Source organism: Anopheles merus, chromosome 2R (genome assembly GCF_017562075.2).
Source record: "Anopheles merus strain MAF chromosome 2R, AmerM5.1, whole genome shotgun sequence".
Classification (NCBI taxonomy): domain Eukaryota; kingdom Metazoa; phylum Arthropoda; class Insecta; order Diptera; family Culicidae; genus Anopheles; species Anopheles merus.
Genome location: NC_054082.1, coordinates 30,969,378 through 30,987,826, shown reverse-complemented (window position 1 = coordinate 30,987,826; position 18,449 = coordinate 30,969,378). Strand labels below are relative to the sequence as shown.

At 45.6% G+C, this 18,449-nt stretch overlaps 1 protein-coding gene across 8 annotated transcripts in view; it reads left to right on the top strand.

Annotated features, from left to right (window-relative positions):
• LOC121588516 (adenylate cyclase type 6) overlaps positions 1 to 18,449 on the top strand; it is a 79,474-nt gene that overhangs the window by 37,871 nt on the left and 23,154 nt on the right. For 6 of the 8 annotated variants that reach the window (XM_041906556.1, XM_041906555.1, XM_041906551.1 and 3 more), the window contains 4 exons: positions 1,649 to 1,810; positions 2,217 to 2,447; positions 9,358 to 9,454; positions 15,972 to 16,114. In XM_041906556.1, the coding sequence (XP_041762490.1) occupies positions 1,697 to 1,810; positions 2,217 to 2,447; positions 9,358 to 9,454; positions 15,972 to 16,114 (585 nt within the window). In that variant the 5' untranslated portion in view covers positions 1,649 to 1,696. The remainder of the gene's footprint in view (positions 1 to 1,648; positions 1,811 to 2,216; positions 2,448 to 9,357; positions 9,455 to 15,971; positions 16,115 to 18,449) is intronic. The other 2 variants (XM_041906557.1, XM_041906558.1) reach the window with 2 other exon arrangements.

The following is an 18,449-nucleotide window of genomic DNA, read 5'->3' as shown; positions in this document are numbered from 1 at the left end:
AAAACAACAATACAACAGCAAAATTTGCGAGAAAATACAATAATGACCAGTTGGAGCGACCATCGTTCCATCTGCACAGGCCCGCCATGGATCATGCAATGAGTTAAGCTGACAAAAGCAAATATTTACTCAAGCTTTTGCTCCTTCCACCGCTTCGGTGCAGTTTTACTAGCGCCACGAGGAATTCCACGACCAGCCCATCGGCACACTTGGCATGGGAAGAGCTTCCCAATGGTTGACGCTACCGACCCGAAATCAATTAGAGACGGGCAAGCAGGCGGCACTCTCTGTTATTGTTAGTGTCATGTGCCTGCATTCCCGTGACGAATTTCGATTCCAGATGAGCGACAAAATCAACAACTTCGTTTGCCGTCTTAGTAGCGTCTATCAAGCTCCGTTCGGGGATTCGCGTGTCACACTCAAGCACACTCACTCACTCACACCTTTCTGCCTAGGGGCGACGACATTTTGCGTTTATTTGACTAGTCACTTTTGCGGTGCCCGGAGGAAGTTTTCGATGAAGTGCCAAAGTGGTATCGGTGGTGTCGATGATAAGAAAGATCGCATTGATCGCGTGTTGCTGCTAAGCAGGTGGCAAACGGTAACGCAATTAAATCATAGTTCTCGTTTTACGAAGGCGACGGTGACAGTGTTGAATGGGAGCATGCTTTACTTGGAAAATAGCTTACAGCTGGTTGTCTTTTCATTTTACTCCTTCGTAAGGGTTCTTTGCGGGTGTTACTAATCGAATTCAAGCTCTCCAATGTGTTCGATTTCTTCAATGCAACAGTTGCGCGAGCTAAGAGCTGATTGAGTAAATGGCGGTGCTCAATAACGCTTAATTGCGAAGTTTGCTGGCAACACATGACTGAGCTGAAATTTGGTAAATTTGCATTCGAAAGGAAATAGATTCTTAGAATCAAGTAAAGCAGTTTAAAGTGAAATCCGTAGTATTGTTGCTATGGAATAATTATATGCTACACACAAACATACTTTACATAAAAGCAGAACATGTCGGAACGATTCAATGGTAACCCAATGGGACTTCATCAATTATATGTCAATGAATTATACGGAACCTAATTATTTTTTGCGTCAAATGTACAACGTATGATGTTGCTCTTAAAAGAAGCACAATCGTTTTGAAGACGGCTAAACACTTAGCTGTTCTTTAGCAAGAAATTCTGATGATTGGATACTAAATAATTGTTTCATATTCTCAAAGTTCCGGCTGATTTTCTGCGTGCTTTGCGTCCTAACTTAGCGACTCAGTTTTAGAGACTTTGATTCTAGATGAATTTGAAACATTTTGCAGAAGTCATTTGCAATTTCGCTTTGAGGAATTATGATCAAAGTTTTCCTTTGATTTCAAAACTATATAATTTGAATGGTGAGTAAATGTTGTGTAACATTTAATTTTGTTCGAACGACGGCCAACTTTTCGTCTACAAGAAGTGAAACACTGGGCGTCTCCACTATTTCACATAAAGGCTACGTTCAGTAAGGCGCCCCTTTTTCGGGTCATTTTCTGTAGAACATTTAGACTCTAGCTAATAAAGCTTTTAAAATAATAACTCTAAAGCAAATATTTTCAAGGAAACTACGTTAACACTTTTTTAATTGCCTTTTTATCTATTTTAAATTACAGAATACAACGCACCAGTGAACCGACCTCTTTGGACGATCCTTCGTCAGCATGACGTCTCCACTACCACTGCTGCGCTCGTTTTCGACCGAAAACCAGAACCGTGACTGGAGCAAGCGGTTTTCCTTGCGCATCAAGCAGAAAAGCAGCAACGATGGCAAACTGGTTAGTACCCACGCGAAAGCTTTCAGGTCGGTCAGCTCCGCTTTTTGGTAGGCCGGCTTCGCTCCCACAATTCCCAAGCGTAACCTGTCTGGCCCTTAAGCTGACTGCACGTCCATTCTTGTATGTGTGTGTAACGGATTGGGGAGGGAGGCACTTTCACTGACGCACTCATCTCCCCCTGCTCATTGTCTAAAGTTTATCAGATTCTCACACGGCGCACGCTCACCTGTTACCCTCTGTTTCTCTTTCTTTTCTTTCTTTTCATTTGTGTCTCTCCTGTGTTACGTTTTCTCCCGTTTGGTGCAATGTTTCGAAACTCCCAAACGCACCACCGGCACACGACTAAAACCACCACCATCACGAACACCTCCAACCCTGTCACCCACCGACCCGGTGCACCGCGCAGGACTTTGCCTCGTTGCGCAAGAATAAGTTTGCACGCCGCTGTTCGTCCCTGCGCCAGCAGCCCACCGAGCAGACCACCTCGAGCGTCACGCTCGAGCTGGAGTCGGCCTCGCCGGCACATTCCATGACCATTCACGAGAACAGCTCGCCGAAGAAGCCGAAGTGGGAGGTCATCGAACACTTCAAATCGAACGTCCGGGGACAGGAGTCGATCAGCAGCAGTCTCATAGCGGTAAGTAGTGTCATACACACACACACACACACACACACACCCACACACACATACACACTAGCAGTTGTTGTTTGTTTATTTTCCCCGGCTGGAGGGTCGTTCTGCGATGGCTGCCTCTGTTACTAGTGCGCAGCTAGTGGCTGCTGGCGGCTTGTTTGTACAGCAAACCGATATGGTAGTAGAAAAACTCTCCCTTTCCGATAAAGAAAGTTTCTCCCTGAGCACCCGAGCACTGAGCACAACGTAAGCAAACAATAACAAAGTATGATTTATGCTCTATTGGACGGCTGTGGGAGATTATGCGTTGTCGAGCGGCCTCATTTGACGCTGACTACCAGAATGAAGATTGAGTGTCCAGCTTGAAGAAGCTTATGATTGCGAGGTGATTGTGAAAAAGAAGAAAAAAAAAACAGTTCCACTAAGCAACAACTGCCACTGAACGAACAAATGTTAATTAAAATAAAAGGTACGATAAGGAGTTCTCCATAATTGATGATCCTTCAACGTAAAACCTCCGCCACCACCAACGGCACGTGTGTGCGTGAGTGCTTTCGCGAGGTGAATTTCAATTCGGAATGGGGGAAGGCTGCCGATGATCAATCGGTCGTGATGAAACTTTTCCTTCCTGCCGGTGCGCAGCCACAAGCACGCCGATTCGCTTCCCATTCCAGCACCTTCCATTTCATTCCATTTCTCGCCGCGCGAAAGTCAATGTTGGACGTGAACTTCCGCACTGAAATCGGCGATGCAATCGTGCGTAGAATATTTCCACACGCTTTTCCATCAGATTTGTACCGTTTGATTTCATTCACCTTCCTACGACGTTGCGTCGGTGTCGCTATCATTCGGCAGCAGTCAGGGGACACAGGCGCAGTTTCGGTCGAGGAAACGTAATGGCAAAACTGGTGCCGTTTGAAGCGTGCCGTTTACGTATTCAAATTTAATAAAATGTAACCGATACCGAACCGCCGAAAGGATACGCTGTGCTGGCTTTTGCTGATATGGTGGAATGTGATGTGATGCGGAACAAGATAGTTCCATATGCGTATATATTTAGCCCAGTGTTTGACGTGTAGGTTGCGGCACGGGTATGGAGGGTTATGAAAGTAGCATCGTTCTTTTTCGTGAGTGGAAAATGTTTTATCAGTGCCAATTTTATCTAAATGGTAAGATTGATTAGGTTAAATTTATACAGATGTTTAACAACATGACACTGAAATGAGTTCAAAAGGCATATCTTAATTTATTAAATATATAAATTGTTATACACTGTTTTCACTATTTTGTTTAGCACGAATTGTCAAATCTAAGCCAAAGGGAATTTTAATGAATCACGAATACCAAACCGAATGAGTATTTTCAAAAATCAAAGTGGTGGAAGTTAAACACATCATATTCTACGGGATTTTTTTAAGCCAGTCAAAATACATAATTTAAACTCAATTTCGTAAGTTACGAAATATACAGTACACATTGCAAAATCTCTTGATAAACCCTGTTAGATTCAAAACGGAATACTATATGTACATATAATGAAACTTTCGTATACGAACACATTTCCAACCAGAGTTTAGGTCAAATGTTATATAAATTATCATGTGAGGATTTGAAATCGTGAAAAAAATCGTTTTAGGGTAGGTCTTGTCACTTCATTCCCTAATTTCATGTCACATGTAATACACATGTCTTTATGCTCATCCTTTCATTGACTTACACCGAACGAACGCTAAGCTGCTTACACAGCTTAAGTTTATCTACCCACCTCTGCTATATAAAACACCAGCAACAACGTTAAATCAGTCTATCGCCGGGCGCGCTTACCGGAACAATCAACTTTCTCGAGCACTTTTCAGTCGGAGCATTTCCCTCCAGCTTCTAACGGCGTAACGTTTTCGTGGAAGCGAGCGAACACTTACTCGTACATTCTACCCAGTGCTAGTGCGCATCAAAAGAAATCCCTCTCAACATTGTTGGTTTTATCGTGGGCAAACTATCTGCAGCTATTAGAGCTTACAGCAAAACCGAAACCGGGGAAGCTGTGCGCCACGTCGCGTCAACCGCGCCGCTCACTGTGGCCCGCCTGCCCGAAGGCAGACCGAGCCAACGACACCTTTCAAACTACACACACACACACACACACACACACACACACACACACACACACACACACACACACACACACACACACACACACACACACACACACACACACACACACACACACACACACACACACACACACACACACACACACACACACACACACACACACACACACACACACACACACACACACACACACACACACACACACACACACACACACACACACACACAGACAGGCACATGCGATGCTGCGCTTGGTCCACCTAAGCAAACTCCAAAGCGCCCGTACCCATGGCAACCGTAGCAAAGCGTTGCTTTTGTTTGCTACCTTGGCAGAGAGCGGCAACTATCAACCAGCGGTGTGCGATTACGGCGCTGCAACCGACAAAGGCCGAGCGGCAACCAAACAGGAGATTGGAATCCGCTTTTCGCTTCCTTTCCACGCGGTCACACATGCTTCCTGGTTGGCTTGTCGAGTGTCACGCAGAAAAGGTGTCTTTATTCGAGCCGGTGCTCTATGTGTGTGTGCGAGCATTTATGACTCTGGTGCAAAGCGTTTAAGGCAAGTAATTGTTTTATGCACGCGAAGCGATAAAGCGTGTTAAGGTGAAAACCTCCGCACGACACGCCGTCATCGCCCCCCACCCCGGACAAGTGGGATCCGTTTCTGTCCCGAAACCTTGCGTAGGTCGGGATGGTTTTTACGCTCAGAGGCACACCGTGTTGGCGGAATCGGTACGCCCAGTTGCCAGGATCGGTACGAGGGAGCACGATTTTGTGTTTGGCGGTGTACGTCGGGAACATAAAAGTACAAGCCAAGCATTAAAAGTAGCCCGCTATTGTAGGAACAGAGCGTCTTTCCATGCATGACACTTCATCCCACGCGTCCCAACGTGCACAGCTATTGATGCGCGTATGTGTTTGTGCCTGTGTGTGTCATGTGGCAGCATGTCCACATGTAGGTTCCTTCTATTCTTTATGATGGCGTTGGTTTTTTGGTTCTATTGTTGTTTTTGTGTTGTTTTTTTTACGGTTTGGCCTCTTCCGACGCGCTTCATCGTCAGGTGTGTTTGCAAAACGGTTTCAGCACACTACATTCCAATCCATCGGAGGAGGGCATATGGGGGCGAACATTGTACAAAGGGGGAAGCGTCAGCCCGGTTTTGTACGGTGTGTCGCCAGAGTTTTCATTTCAAATCAAGCCGCTCCAAGTCACTCGAAGGAAGCAATTCCGGTAAGTCGGCAGGTCGTAAAGCGAACACCGCTACGCACACCGTGCGATGTAGGTGCTATTTTTATAATCCCTCTCGGCATCATTTATAATCTTGCTGTGTTGCTTCTTTTTATTTAGTGTTTGTTCATGGTGGACAAACCCCGTGCTGGTAGCCCATAATGTCCGATTAGATGCGCAACGGAACAGACACGCGGTGCATAACGCTTGTCCGTTTTCGTTTTCGGCAGCGCTCCGACGGTGCGTTACATTGCCGCCATTCAGGCGCTTAGCTTTCCGTCGCTTGTGGTTACAGCCGGTTTTGAGGCGGGCGCTCGTGTGTGTGTGTTTTTGTAGGTTTTTTTTGCAGATGTTGTTGTTTTTGTTGAAGCTATTGCTATTACGATTCATAAATGCAGCAGGAAGCGGTGTAGAAAATTGAGCACCGAATGGAAGAAGCGAAGCAATAAAAGTCACTCAGCCCGATTTCGTTGAACGGTGTTTACCAGTGCCGCCGGAATCCACAGCGCCACTTCTTTAAGTATACTTTTGTGGATTATGGGCCGCTTCTTCTTTGCTCCCTTGCGCTGGCATTTCTTCGTTTCACCAATCACAAAACGTTTTACTGTTCAATTGAGGGGCCTGTGCTGTTTGATCGTGTTTATCCAAGCGCGTCGCGTCTTGGGCCATTTATGGATGCTACTCTTGAATTTTATAACAACGAAAGTAGCCATTTTCGGTGCGGTCGGTAAAAAACGCCGACAATCAACGGCACTTTTGTGTCGTGTTTGGGCGACACTGCGAGGGCTAGAAATTATGGGTAATTATGAGCTTTTATTGCATCCGCCGTTTGCGTTTCGCCTAGAACTTTTCGTTGCATCGGAAGGGAAGCCAAGCTTGCCTTTATTGTCATCGAAATCTCGGTGTAATTAAGGGTAATTAAATCCCCAGTCAAAAGTCGTTCCTGGTGCCGTTCGACCGGGTCGTAATTGTAATTAAACTTCTCAACTATGAAACAATCGTTTGATGCAGGGAGGTATAATCATGGGAATCAGTGTTTTGGGTTGCTTTTAATCACATTTTAGTACCGGTAGCGGCTTGGAATTTTAAAGTTAATATTTGGTTTGATTCTATGCTTGATATTAATCATAGCGAATTGCTAACAAAAAACCAAATTTCCAAACAACGGATACAATGCAAGCTTGTTTTAGTTGTCTTTAAGGTATAAATGTTCAAAACCTTTGGTATTTTGAAAGGTTTTTATTCTTCTTCTACTTTGGCACAACAACCTTTGTGGATCAAAGTCTGCCTGTACCAGAAGTTGGCATGGCTTTCAGAGACTTATTGATTGCCCATAGCAGGATGGTTAGTCCTACCTACGTGGAAGGTCCATTCGGGGCTTGAACCCATCACGAGCAAGTCGTACGAGTTGACGACTGTACCACGAGGCCGGCAAGCTTACTTGGAAAAATAATGCTACGAGTCAATAGATCTAAATCCAGTGAACGCGATTTCTGCTTCCTGATGTGTTTAAAGTTTTCCTAGGTACTATTTCAATGCTTGGCCGATTGCATCGATCTCCCGACCAAGCTAATGCAGCGATGTAGAGACTTTTTCCTCGGTCTTCATTTTTGGCATCGTTTGAAGTTTCTTGTCGCTCGGGATCGTCGGCCATTCGGAACTGGAATTTCTTTCGATACCTTTATTGTTGCCTAATAGTGTCGCAATATGTTGTAGATGTCGGAACAGACCTAAACGGCGCCCACAAACTGCCGCCCGATGTCCGTTTTCGTCGAGATGGGGTGCCGTTCTTTGATCGAACACGCTTCTGAAAGAGATTGCTTTACTTTTTTGGCCATCACGGTTATAATTCGTCTGATAATGGTCAAGATTTGTCTGCTGACTCACGGAATACTTTTATTGTACTATATCATTACATTATTCTTTTATTATTATACTATCATAAAATAAACCCATGAAAAGTTTACAATTTTTGTCCATTTTTTTTAAATTGCAAGTGTTATTGCAAGTTTACTGCGTAGTGTTTTGTTGAAAAAAAAATCTCCCTAGAAATACATTTATTTAGCCACACACAAAAAATTCAGAGATTGCAAACATTTTCAAATTTCTGTATGTTGCATGGTCTATTCACAATCCAAAGAAAATGCTTCCGTATAGTGTTGCACATCGGTGTACGTGAACGCCCTTCGCCTTGCTAAAACCGATCTTGCAAATCCCGGTACATATAGACGCTAGCAAAAACACGAAAGCAACAGTTTCCCCGGAAAGCTTTCCCCATTCCTTGGTATGTGCAAAAATTTTAACTAGCTCTCTATGACGAGTATGTACACAATTTCGCACCACTTTCCTCCGGGCTATAAGTGCAGCGAATGAGAGCGAAGCATAGGTTGAAAATGCACTGAACATTTTGGAAATGAAGTTTTCCATTTTTTATAACATTTTCTTTCTCGCTGTTCTCACTCTTCCCAATACAGCTAGCCAGCTTCTGCAGTTGCTAACGAGAATGTTCAGTGGCGTTGGAGCTACCATCATTCGCCGCTACCAATTTGCTTGGTACGATGCAAATGTGGCCGCATCCATGCACATACCTTACGCGTTCCGGTTGCCTCCATTTTTGTTCCATCCTGCAAACTGGTAAACGAAACACCGGCGTAAAGAAAACTAACGGCGCACGATAATGATGATAACGCTGTTAACAAGGAGCGGAATCAGTGTGATGAATGGGGTTATCTTTCCATTTTCCTTCTTGCCGTTTGCAAACACATTCTGGGTGCTGTTCACTGTATTTTAAGCTGATTTTAAGTGAGCGACTATATGGTAAAAGTGGTTAGAGGACTATCCACTTTTTGTTAGTAATTGCAATGTAGCTACTCTGTTTTGTTCTTGATAACAGAGTAGATGCGTCTAGTCCAGTATTAAATAATAATTTTGCGTTCATCTTGACCTACATACTTCATTACCATCCGGTAATGTTCTTTCCTTGCCATGAGCGCCTCATCAAACATAACTGCCCCAGCGATGAAGTGTCATAAAAGTAGCCTCCATAACCGAATAATAACAGCTCCGGCAATGGCAAGGTCGGTCGAGTTCACTGTTCCAAGGACGCAACAGCGTCTGGAGGGATTTCAATGGATTTTTTCCCTGTTTGGAGAGCGGAGGGGCTGATGAAAATTATTCGCCAACTCAATTTAGCACGTTGGATTAACTTTTTGTGTGATTTATGAAACATTTAACGATGTCTCGGCGCGAGCATGGCGTAATTCCTGTGCCAGTTCTGCGGTGCAGCGGATGCCAAGCAAACCATTCATTACCCATGCGCTGGATGACTTTCGGGGATTAGTTGTGTCGCACGTTCTGGCGACAGAGTAAAGAAACAAAAAAAAACACCAAAACCGTACTTCTTCTATTCTCGTTTCGCCTGCGAGATTCTTAACATTAGGTCAACCGTTCATCGAGTCATTTCAAATTTCGTACAAATTTGTTAAGCTTGTTTTTGTTTTACTTCCGACGACAAACCGTAAGCATGTTTGATGATTCTAACTTCTTTTGTTTTCCCTTTGGTACTCTCGGCAGGCCGGTGTGACAGCGTTCAACCTGGACGATACCACCTCCAACTACTCTGGCACACCATCGATAAGGAAGAAAAGCTTCCAGATCTACAGCGGTGCAGGTAAGTGGACTGGACGGGGCGGAATGGCAGCTCCGTTTGCTCCAAGAATTGGGCGAAGCAAACAATCAAGGACGTTCATTTGCGCTGCCAAACCAGGGCTGACGCTTGTGCGCTTTTTTGTCGTTCTTCTCTCTCTCTCTCTCCCTCTCTCTCTCTCTCTCTCTCTCTCTTTCTCCTCTGGGTATAATTGTGAAACGACGATCCCAGGGGATGAGGCGCTTGAAAATTTGACGAATTTCAGGTTCGTTAAGACATTCGCTTTAGCGTTTGCCAAGCCAGGTGCTCTCCAGTGAGCGTCCCTCGGTACACGGGACCGGGACCCACTGGGGAAATCATTATCAAATTGTTTTAATCATAGCTGTTGCCTAATTGAATGCGATGGAATTATCGCTTCGCAGGATAATAATTTCTGTTGAGCATCTTTTTTTTTGCGCACGGACCGTAAGCAGCACTCCCGGAGCGGTTCGAGTTTCGCCGTTGCTTGGCAACGTCGTGGGAATCAAGCGGAGTGGAGTGCTCCCGAAGGAACCGATCGTTCGGTTCGATGCACGCCTGAATGTAGACTGGCTGCTGTTCTGTTTTATTTTTATCCCAGTTTCCGTTTCCCCTTGGTACAAGGTGAAGCAAGCAAACGTATGCTACTCCAGTGAACACACGTACAGCAACCTAAATCATTACGTAGTGCACGGAGATACCGAGCTAGTTAGCATGCACGGTACCAGCTATTGGGGAGGTGGTTCGTGCTGTGGCATTAATTAAAAATTCATATTACATTAATTAATACTAAACCATCTGGTACAGGATATGTATGTGTGTGTGTGGGTAAGTTGCGTCAGTCAGTGAGTAGCACTGGCAGAGGCTCCGGCAAGGTGACTGCAATTAGCAAACTGATTTTTGTAGCTAGCTTTCCAACCAGTTTGGCTTTGAACCTGAACGCGGCTTCCAGCCGGGACAGGAAGGCGATACATATGTAAATCGAGATTAAACTATCCTCTACAAGCTACACACGTGCAGGCATCACACAGACACACTAAAGTATTCATAAACGGCACATTTTCATGCGCCAGGCAGGGCGAGCGATTTAGCCGAGGCCGAGTCGAGTAGCTGAAGGTTAACACGGCGGCTTTCCTTTTGTTGTGGAAATTTTCGGCAGCTTTTTGCGTAACAGCTTACCTCCCCCTCCGCTCTCAGTCAGCTGCAAGGGCGTCATCTTCACGCGCGGCTGAAAGGTTGTTAACACCGGGATGCTTGCCATCAACCGACGGTTTATCGCCTAAGCCAGGCGCCTGTGTAAAAGCTATCAGCAGAAACCCTTTTGAAGTGAGTATTTGCTCTTGCCCGGAAGTGCGTTTAATCTCTCCCCTTTCTCTGTGCGAGCTACCCTGTCCTGTCAGCAGGTTGTTTCGTCGTTTAGACACACAGTGAATAGTGGCCAGCGTGGGCCTGGCAATATATAAAAAAGGGCAGCATTTATTGAACTTTGCCATGGTATGAATATTTACAGCCGCTCGAAACGCAATGGTGCGGAAAAGAACCTTGCACGCCCCTTGTCCGGGGGCCAAGACGGTATGCATCTTCAGGGTTCGGGGGGAGTTTTGTACAATCGTGTCGTACAAATTGGACACCACGAAATGTTTGCTCAATTTGCAATGCATGACATTGTCGGCGTGATACATTATTAAATTGTCCTCTATCCCATTTCCAACCGGTTCAGAGCGGACAAAATAAAAGAAGAAACAAGAGCGGGTTCAGTTTCACCCCATTCTTTTTGTACTCTTTCACACAGCCATACTGGGCCATCCAGCACAACCACGTTGCCGACCCGTCGGTTTGCTCCTCGGCCGTACCGGCAAGAGATTGCACAAGCTCCGCCGCTTTCAATTGTAGCCAAACTGTCCCAACAGTCATTAGATGACGGTGTTACAAGCAAACATAGTGTCATGCGACACGTGCTGACTGGGCGAGCACCATTCACCGGGTGGAAAGTTTTCCGTAATTGAATTCATGCTTGCTTGCTTGCTCGCTCGCTCGCTCGGACGCTTCGCTATTGTCGTGCGCGGGATGCGCTTCGCTCGACGGATGGTGAAAGTATTGACTTGATGCTGTGTTTGAGCTCCACGGCGTATAACAGCGTACGACAGACGTACACATACACACGCCCAATCGGATGATGGTTTATTTCGAACCATTACCAATTCCGTACGCTTCTTCGAATGCATTCAAACGCTACTACTGTTCATGGTTTTGTGCGCTCGTTTTACCCTCTGGTAGCGGCAAGCATCTCCTCCCGGAGGCAACTTCTTTGAAGTAATGTGCGCTGTAGGTACAGTGAAGCACGAGTACTTCGCGAGCTTGCGGCAGTGTGTGTGTGTGTGTGTGTGTGGGTATGAGCGGTTCCTTTTTCTGGTTTTCTTCGTTACACGCAGCAGAAGGAATCGCATTTCGCAAACAGACAAGCGAACGGATCGGTCCGCTCAAGGCAAATAGCACAAGCAAATGTAATCATGCTCATGTTTGCCCTTGTTTACGTTGCTCCACCATCCACCGATGAGGCCGTTAGCTTCTGCTGAACTGAAGCGCATTGCCAATACCAATATTCGGTTCGGTTTGCCAATGGTGTTGCGATTGAGTGTACTGAACGCAACTGTCTGAAGCTGGTCAAAGGTCAACGAAAGACTCCTCTAATGGGATAGTTTACTTTATTTGTTTTTCAAGACTTGTTTTGAAGAGAAGTGACATAATTCATGCTCAATAATAATTACATATTACTGTACTAAACATCGAAAACAGAGTAGGAATTGAAAACAACGGTCAGCAAAGATGGAAGATTCATATCTAAATGGAAGATGAAAGTTACTCGTGTACCCCGTCATGTTTGTTTTGCTGTGCGACGCGCCAACGCGTCCTGCAATAACCTTTAGACGTCGATGTGTGTGATTCTCAAAGGACCGCTTCACATCGGTGAGTGACAAGTGGCAACAAGAAAGCAGGAAAGATACAAGAAAAAGCACCAGCGATGGAAAAGAAACAGAACAGCATCAAAAACAAACACACTATTGCTAGCCATTCTGCCCTATGATCGAACAACTTACCAAACACACGCTCTGCCATCATGGATGTGACACATGGGCGCCGGAGTTGGGACGACTTTGGCGAAGAGTGCAAAAACTTTGTGTCGATCGCAATATAGATTCCCGCCGACAATGGTACAGGAAAAGTTTGGTCCAAACTTTCCATTCCTGCACATGGCCAGTTGCTGCTACACTGCTTTTGAAGCGTTACCCCTGATAATGAAAGCTCTTTGTCACTGTTTGTGGCGGGCCTTGGAGTGTGCTCTCAACTCTTCACTTCGCGGCGATGCAAGAGCTTTGGTTCCCTCGTCCTCTGTCTCTCTTTCTCTCTTGTAGCTCGATCAAGAAGATAATTGAGTTTGTAAACTTCTTTTATCAATTTTCAAACCGATCTCGAACACCAGAAGATGCCTGTAGATGCGTCCCTTTCCCTTTCCTTCTCCACATCGAACCAGAAAGTAAATGCTTAATAGAGTTTGTGTGGCCAAAGTTATTTTGACACCGCCATAAGCGTAGCGAGCGGAAGACATTTCCCACAACAAAAGGGCAAGGGCAAGGCACTGCGCTGGAAAATGGTTCCCGAGATTGTATCGGATAAACATCGCTTAGGGCTTCGGGCGAGCGGTAATCGTTTCACCGGGACTACGAACCACCAAGATGTTCGGTGCCGGCGGGTACTGGCATTCTAAAATCCATCCATTACCGCACGCGCCAAAGCCTAATGGAGCATTGGAGCCGGTTCTCGGCAGGGCGATGTACCTGTTACGCCGGCATCGGGCGCATTATCGTTGTATGATATACGTGCGGTGCTTAACGCTTCCCAGGCCCTGCTATTAGCCCTGCATCCTACCGTTGGGCTTTTGTTGTGCTGAATGCTCGTATGTGAAGCGTTGGGCCCGAACCGAACCTGAAATGTGTTGGGCAAATCTTTAAGACCATTCTACTGCTGCCTGCCGTCCATGCTGCATCGAGCTGGAGCTAAGCACCACACATTGCGTACGGTGAGATTGGAAGGCAGCAAGGCATCGGTGCAGTTATGAAATATGATGTTTATGTACATTCCCCGGATGCCTTTGGGCAGTTTGAGTTGCTCCAGTTTGGTAGTGTTTGAAAGTCTGGGTAGGAAGGCTTTCGTTCGGACAAGCCTGAGATGCTATAGGAGCTAGAAATAGTCATAAATATATGATGCTAGAAGAATTGCTTCCGATTATCTTCTGCGTTGATTTTTGTATGGTTGTATTCGGCTGTATGAGACTACATAGTACTGCAGAGGATTAGGTATCATACTGTGAAATTATGTTGCTTTAATTTGCCATTTTCAGGAGGATGACATTGAAAAATTTACTGTTTTAAAACTACTTATCAGCCTTGTTTATGAAATTTTGTTAGATTCCAACTGGCGTCGTTACAGCGTTGAACACTTACAAATCATCACACATGGCACTGAGCTAGTGCAGAGCTATATCCACGCTTTTCCGGTCAAGAACATGCTCTGCTTTTTGTACAAGTATGCCACAGAAAATGTAAATTTCAAATAATCACAACACTCCCGAACAAAGCCCCTTTGTTCGCTAGTGTCCTCAGCAGAAAAGTAAAATAAAATCCCTCTTATTATTCAGTCCCTCTCCTAAACGCCTCTTTCCTACTAGTAAAGTCGTTCTTCACGTGAGTGGTTGAGTCTTTGACAAAACCGAGTGGCAGACATTCACGAAAGCGCTACAGAGAGCAAATGCAAAAAGCAGTCCATCTTCTGGCGAATCGAGAAAATCGATGCTGAACGGCTCAAGGACACGATTAGTGACTGTTGAGGCGACGGTAAGCGGCGCTTGAGCGCCTGTTAGCGATGCTGCAGACGAGCACGCTTTTCCGACTTGTGCCGCGGGATTTTCCTGGGCGCCCTTTGCGTCGCAAACACCTGTTGATGTGTGCAGCGGTAAAAGCCGGTCTGAGTTTCACACGTAGTGCGATTTTGGTAGCGCTGAGTGCCTATTTGGTTAAGCATATTTGCGTTCCCACTTACCGCAGAGTGCAGCGGATGGAAAACGATCGTAGGATTTGATGGTGCATTCAATCTCATGACAGTTAAAACATCCTCCTCGCTCGCTAGTTGCACAGATTCACATCATTCCTTTCTCCGTTTGCTTCGGTGTGATTCAATTACTGCTTCGGATCCGGTGTCTCGGGCCTTCCGTGTCCATCTGGTTGCTTAGCCCTCGATATGTAATTAGCTAGCACCACACAACCAAACTGGAATAGCGAATAGTTTGCACAGTGAGACGGTTGTCCTGCGGTTGCCGAGGCAAACTGGGAACTCGAGCTGCGTACCAGTTTGCGTCTATTGGAAAAGAAAACCGTCTGTAGCACCGGTTTACACGGCAATTAAATGCCAATTACACTAATTGGAAGTGCAAGTGCGACGTCGTGGCAGAGGGCAAGGAGAAGAATTGGGCTGAGGTCAAACGTTAAATGATTCGGGGCTCACACGTTTGTGCAACAATTAAGTGTGCTCATCTCACAATTGGACCGAACAATTGAACGGTGAGCTTCATTAGAGCCAGTGCCTAGTATTGAGGGGTTGAATGCGTTTCTGATTTGAAATGTAAGACGCCTTGACCTAGATTTACTGCTGGATCTCTGTAGTTGAATTGTTAACAGGGTTTTTGTTTTCCAAATGAAGAATAACATTAGCAAATTTTTAAATGTTGGTAACTAAATGTATGTAAGTAAGCAAACAAAAACGCCAAAATCTAAAGCGTTTAGTCATTTCGTAAATAAAAGACACAAAGCAATAAAACAGCTTTCGTAATGAACTCGTCTCAAATAATGTACAATTGATATTGTTCAACGATTCTTTTGTGGTTTACACTCTACTACAACTATTGACTAACTGTTTTGGGACTCAAACCAATCACTCTCAACGCCTCTGCGACTAGTGACTAACTTTTTTTCAGATTCACCTAACCTACTCTCCTCATTGTATAGCTTCTCACTCTTTTGGGAATTCTTTCCATGCATCAGTGTGAATCGGAGTCTTTAAGGAGCTAGTCGCTACAAAATGAAGACGACGTAGAGAAAAGATTCATATAAACTCTTCGTGCTGTGTTGAATCCATACATCAATAAGCAGCGTCCATCTCACTCTCTCACTCATACGAATATCTCTAATTGCTGTAACAAGGCCAAGTAAAAATACGTTTAAATTTCTGTTGCATAAAATTGAGCAAATTCAATCCATTTTATGCACTAACGTCCAAAGGACGAATATTCGCGCTGCACAATTAGAAAAAAAAACTACTGAAAAGTACAAACACGGTAAACAATAAATCATTCAACTAATCTAGCAATAAAACACGCCCCAGTTTGTGTGGCTCTGTGTGTGTATGTATATTTTTTTGTTTATTTATAATTAATGTTTATTTTGCACATCCTCCGGTCTTATCTTTTCAGCAGCCCAGGAAGAGCTGGAACCGCTCAACAACCTGAACATCAACAACGCGGCCGAGGGCGTGTTCGATACATCCCGCTGCTGGAACACGGTCAAATGTTTGTTCAACGGTGTCATCTGTTCGCACAAGTTTAAAAATGTCCAGGTAAGCGGGGCCATTGGGCGAGTAAACACGGACACCCGTTCCGTCGTGTCGTCCTCCAGTCGAGTCAATGTTTTATATTCCCGCAAGTGCCCACACCATTCAGCTACGTTCGCGCTGGCCAGAACCAGAAGATGAACGGAATGGAATGGAAAATGCAAAACCGGAATCTTGAAGCCACAGCGCAACACAGCGCACGGCCCGAGCAAGCCAACTAAATAACAGCTCACGTAATCTTCTCATCAAAGTTAGACTCATCGAAAAGATGGAGTACAAGGATGGGGTGAGGAAAGGGAATGGAAAAGTACCGAGAACGCCGTACTAGAACTGGCTTAGCCGTAGTCAAATTGCAATATCACGAAGAACTGTCCGGGTGTAGCTTACCTTACACACACACACACACACACACACACACACACACACACACACACACACACACACACACACACACACACACAATCCACCCAGCTCCATTTGTATGTACTGTGTGCGGCGCGAGGATAATGCGATAAGATTTTCCGTTTGCACCGGCTTTTTCCTCCGGCCACCCAAGAAGGTGAAATTACATTTTATTTACAGGCACGGGGGAAATGTCGGGGTTTGGAACTGAGTCCGTGACACTTTTACCCAGTAGCCGCGCGTACCGGCACGGTCGTGTACAAGTTTTGCATCCCCCGATTTCGTATTTTAATTCCATTTTGTACACTGCCGGGCCGAAGAAACGTCCCGCCAGAACCGGAGGGAAAAAGTTTTTCCATCGAGGTAAGCAAAGAAAGTGTATAGAAATGGGTGTCCCCTTTTGCGACACTTATTTTTGTTTTACGATCGCTTAATGCTTACAAAACTATGCAAAGCTTCTCTCAAAAACGAAAACGCAAAATACGATCAACATAATTGAAAACGGCATAACGCAGCCATAAAGACTTCAGTGCAGCGGAAGATTTTCAATGCACTCAATGCAACAGCATGACCTCTCACTCCTTGCATGATCAAAGGCTGCCGGCGATTGCATTTTGATTTACGCCCTACGTTTGTGCCCGCATTCGTGTTTATCCATTCGCACTGGGGAAGTCGTTTGAATGGTTTTTGTTTGGTTTTGGATATTTTGTTCACCTTCGCAAACTGTTCCAACCGGAGACCGGTGGCACACCAGACAAAGGCAGACACAGCAGCGACGAGTTTGGTGTGCAAATAAAACGGGCAGCGGGAATGGAAAATAAATAACAAACCTTGTCTGGCGCTGTTCATCGAATTGAAGTGTAGTCACTTTTGCACCTGCGATATTTGTATCGCTTTGTTGGAGCAACCGGGCTCCCGATACCATCTGAGCACGACGCTCAGTTGCCGGCGATTGGTAATGGTGGTGGTGGTGATGGTAAAAAAAACTATCGCAATGTTTTCCACTTTAATTTACCAATCCTGTTTCCTGCCGTCGCACTACCACCGGAACGGGATGAGATTTATATGGTGGAAATAAGTCAATGGAACGATCCACTGGCTGCAGTGCACAGGCGAGTGAAATACAAAGCACAGGGTAGCAACGCTTCCGGCAGGCACCCGGTGCACTCGCACCGGAAGCACTCGCTACCGGAGGTACATGAGCTTTTGCATCTGACAGTCCCCTGTTCGAGGGGGCCACAAGCACACAAGCGGCGAGGAATGCATTCCAAATGAAATACTCCGTTTTGGTGCTGCCACTCTGCACGCTCTAGCGTCGGTGCGAGAGGTTCTGGACTCAACACGACTGTCGCTGGGGTAAACAGTGGCTGAAGCCAACTCATGCTCGCTTGCTTTCTTCTCCCGGGAGCAGCTTTGTCCGGTAGGTGGAAGGAAAAAAGGATTCCATCTTTCCCACATAAAATTTGCACAAATAGCAGCGACGAAACCCTTCGCTTTACATTACGGCTAAACGAGCGGACCAGCAAAAAGGAAACCAATTCCGGCACAATGCACAGTGCGCCGAGGCGCTGCCTTCGGTACGATCCACAATCGTCAAGACACTCGACACAAGACCGCCGATCCTTTTTTCGCCCATTACGGTTGGAAGAAAACGCCAACACATATACACATCCATTTTGCCAGCGCCTTTGAGCACCCCTTCTGTAACAGCCTGGTCGGTGGGCATTTTTTTCTCTCTATTGCATTACTACATTACCACAGCACTAAAGGGAAGAGCTGTGCTGGGGTGAGCATTGGGTTGACGGTGATGGGCACAACCGTCGCCTGGCAGGACAATGGAAGATGACATTCTGCTTGTGTGAATTTTTGAAATCTTTGTCCTCAAGCCAGCGAACGAGGCTTCAATGCTGCTTCACATGAAGGCAAACTTTATTTCTCC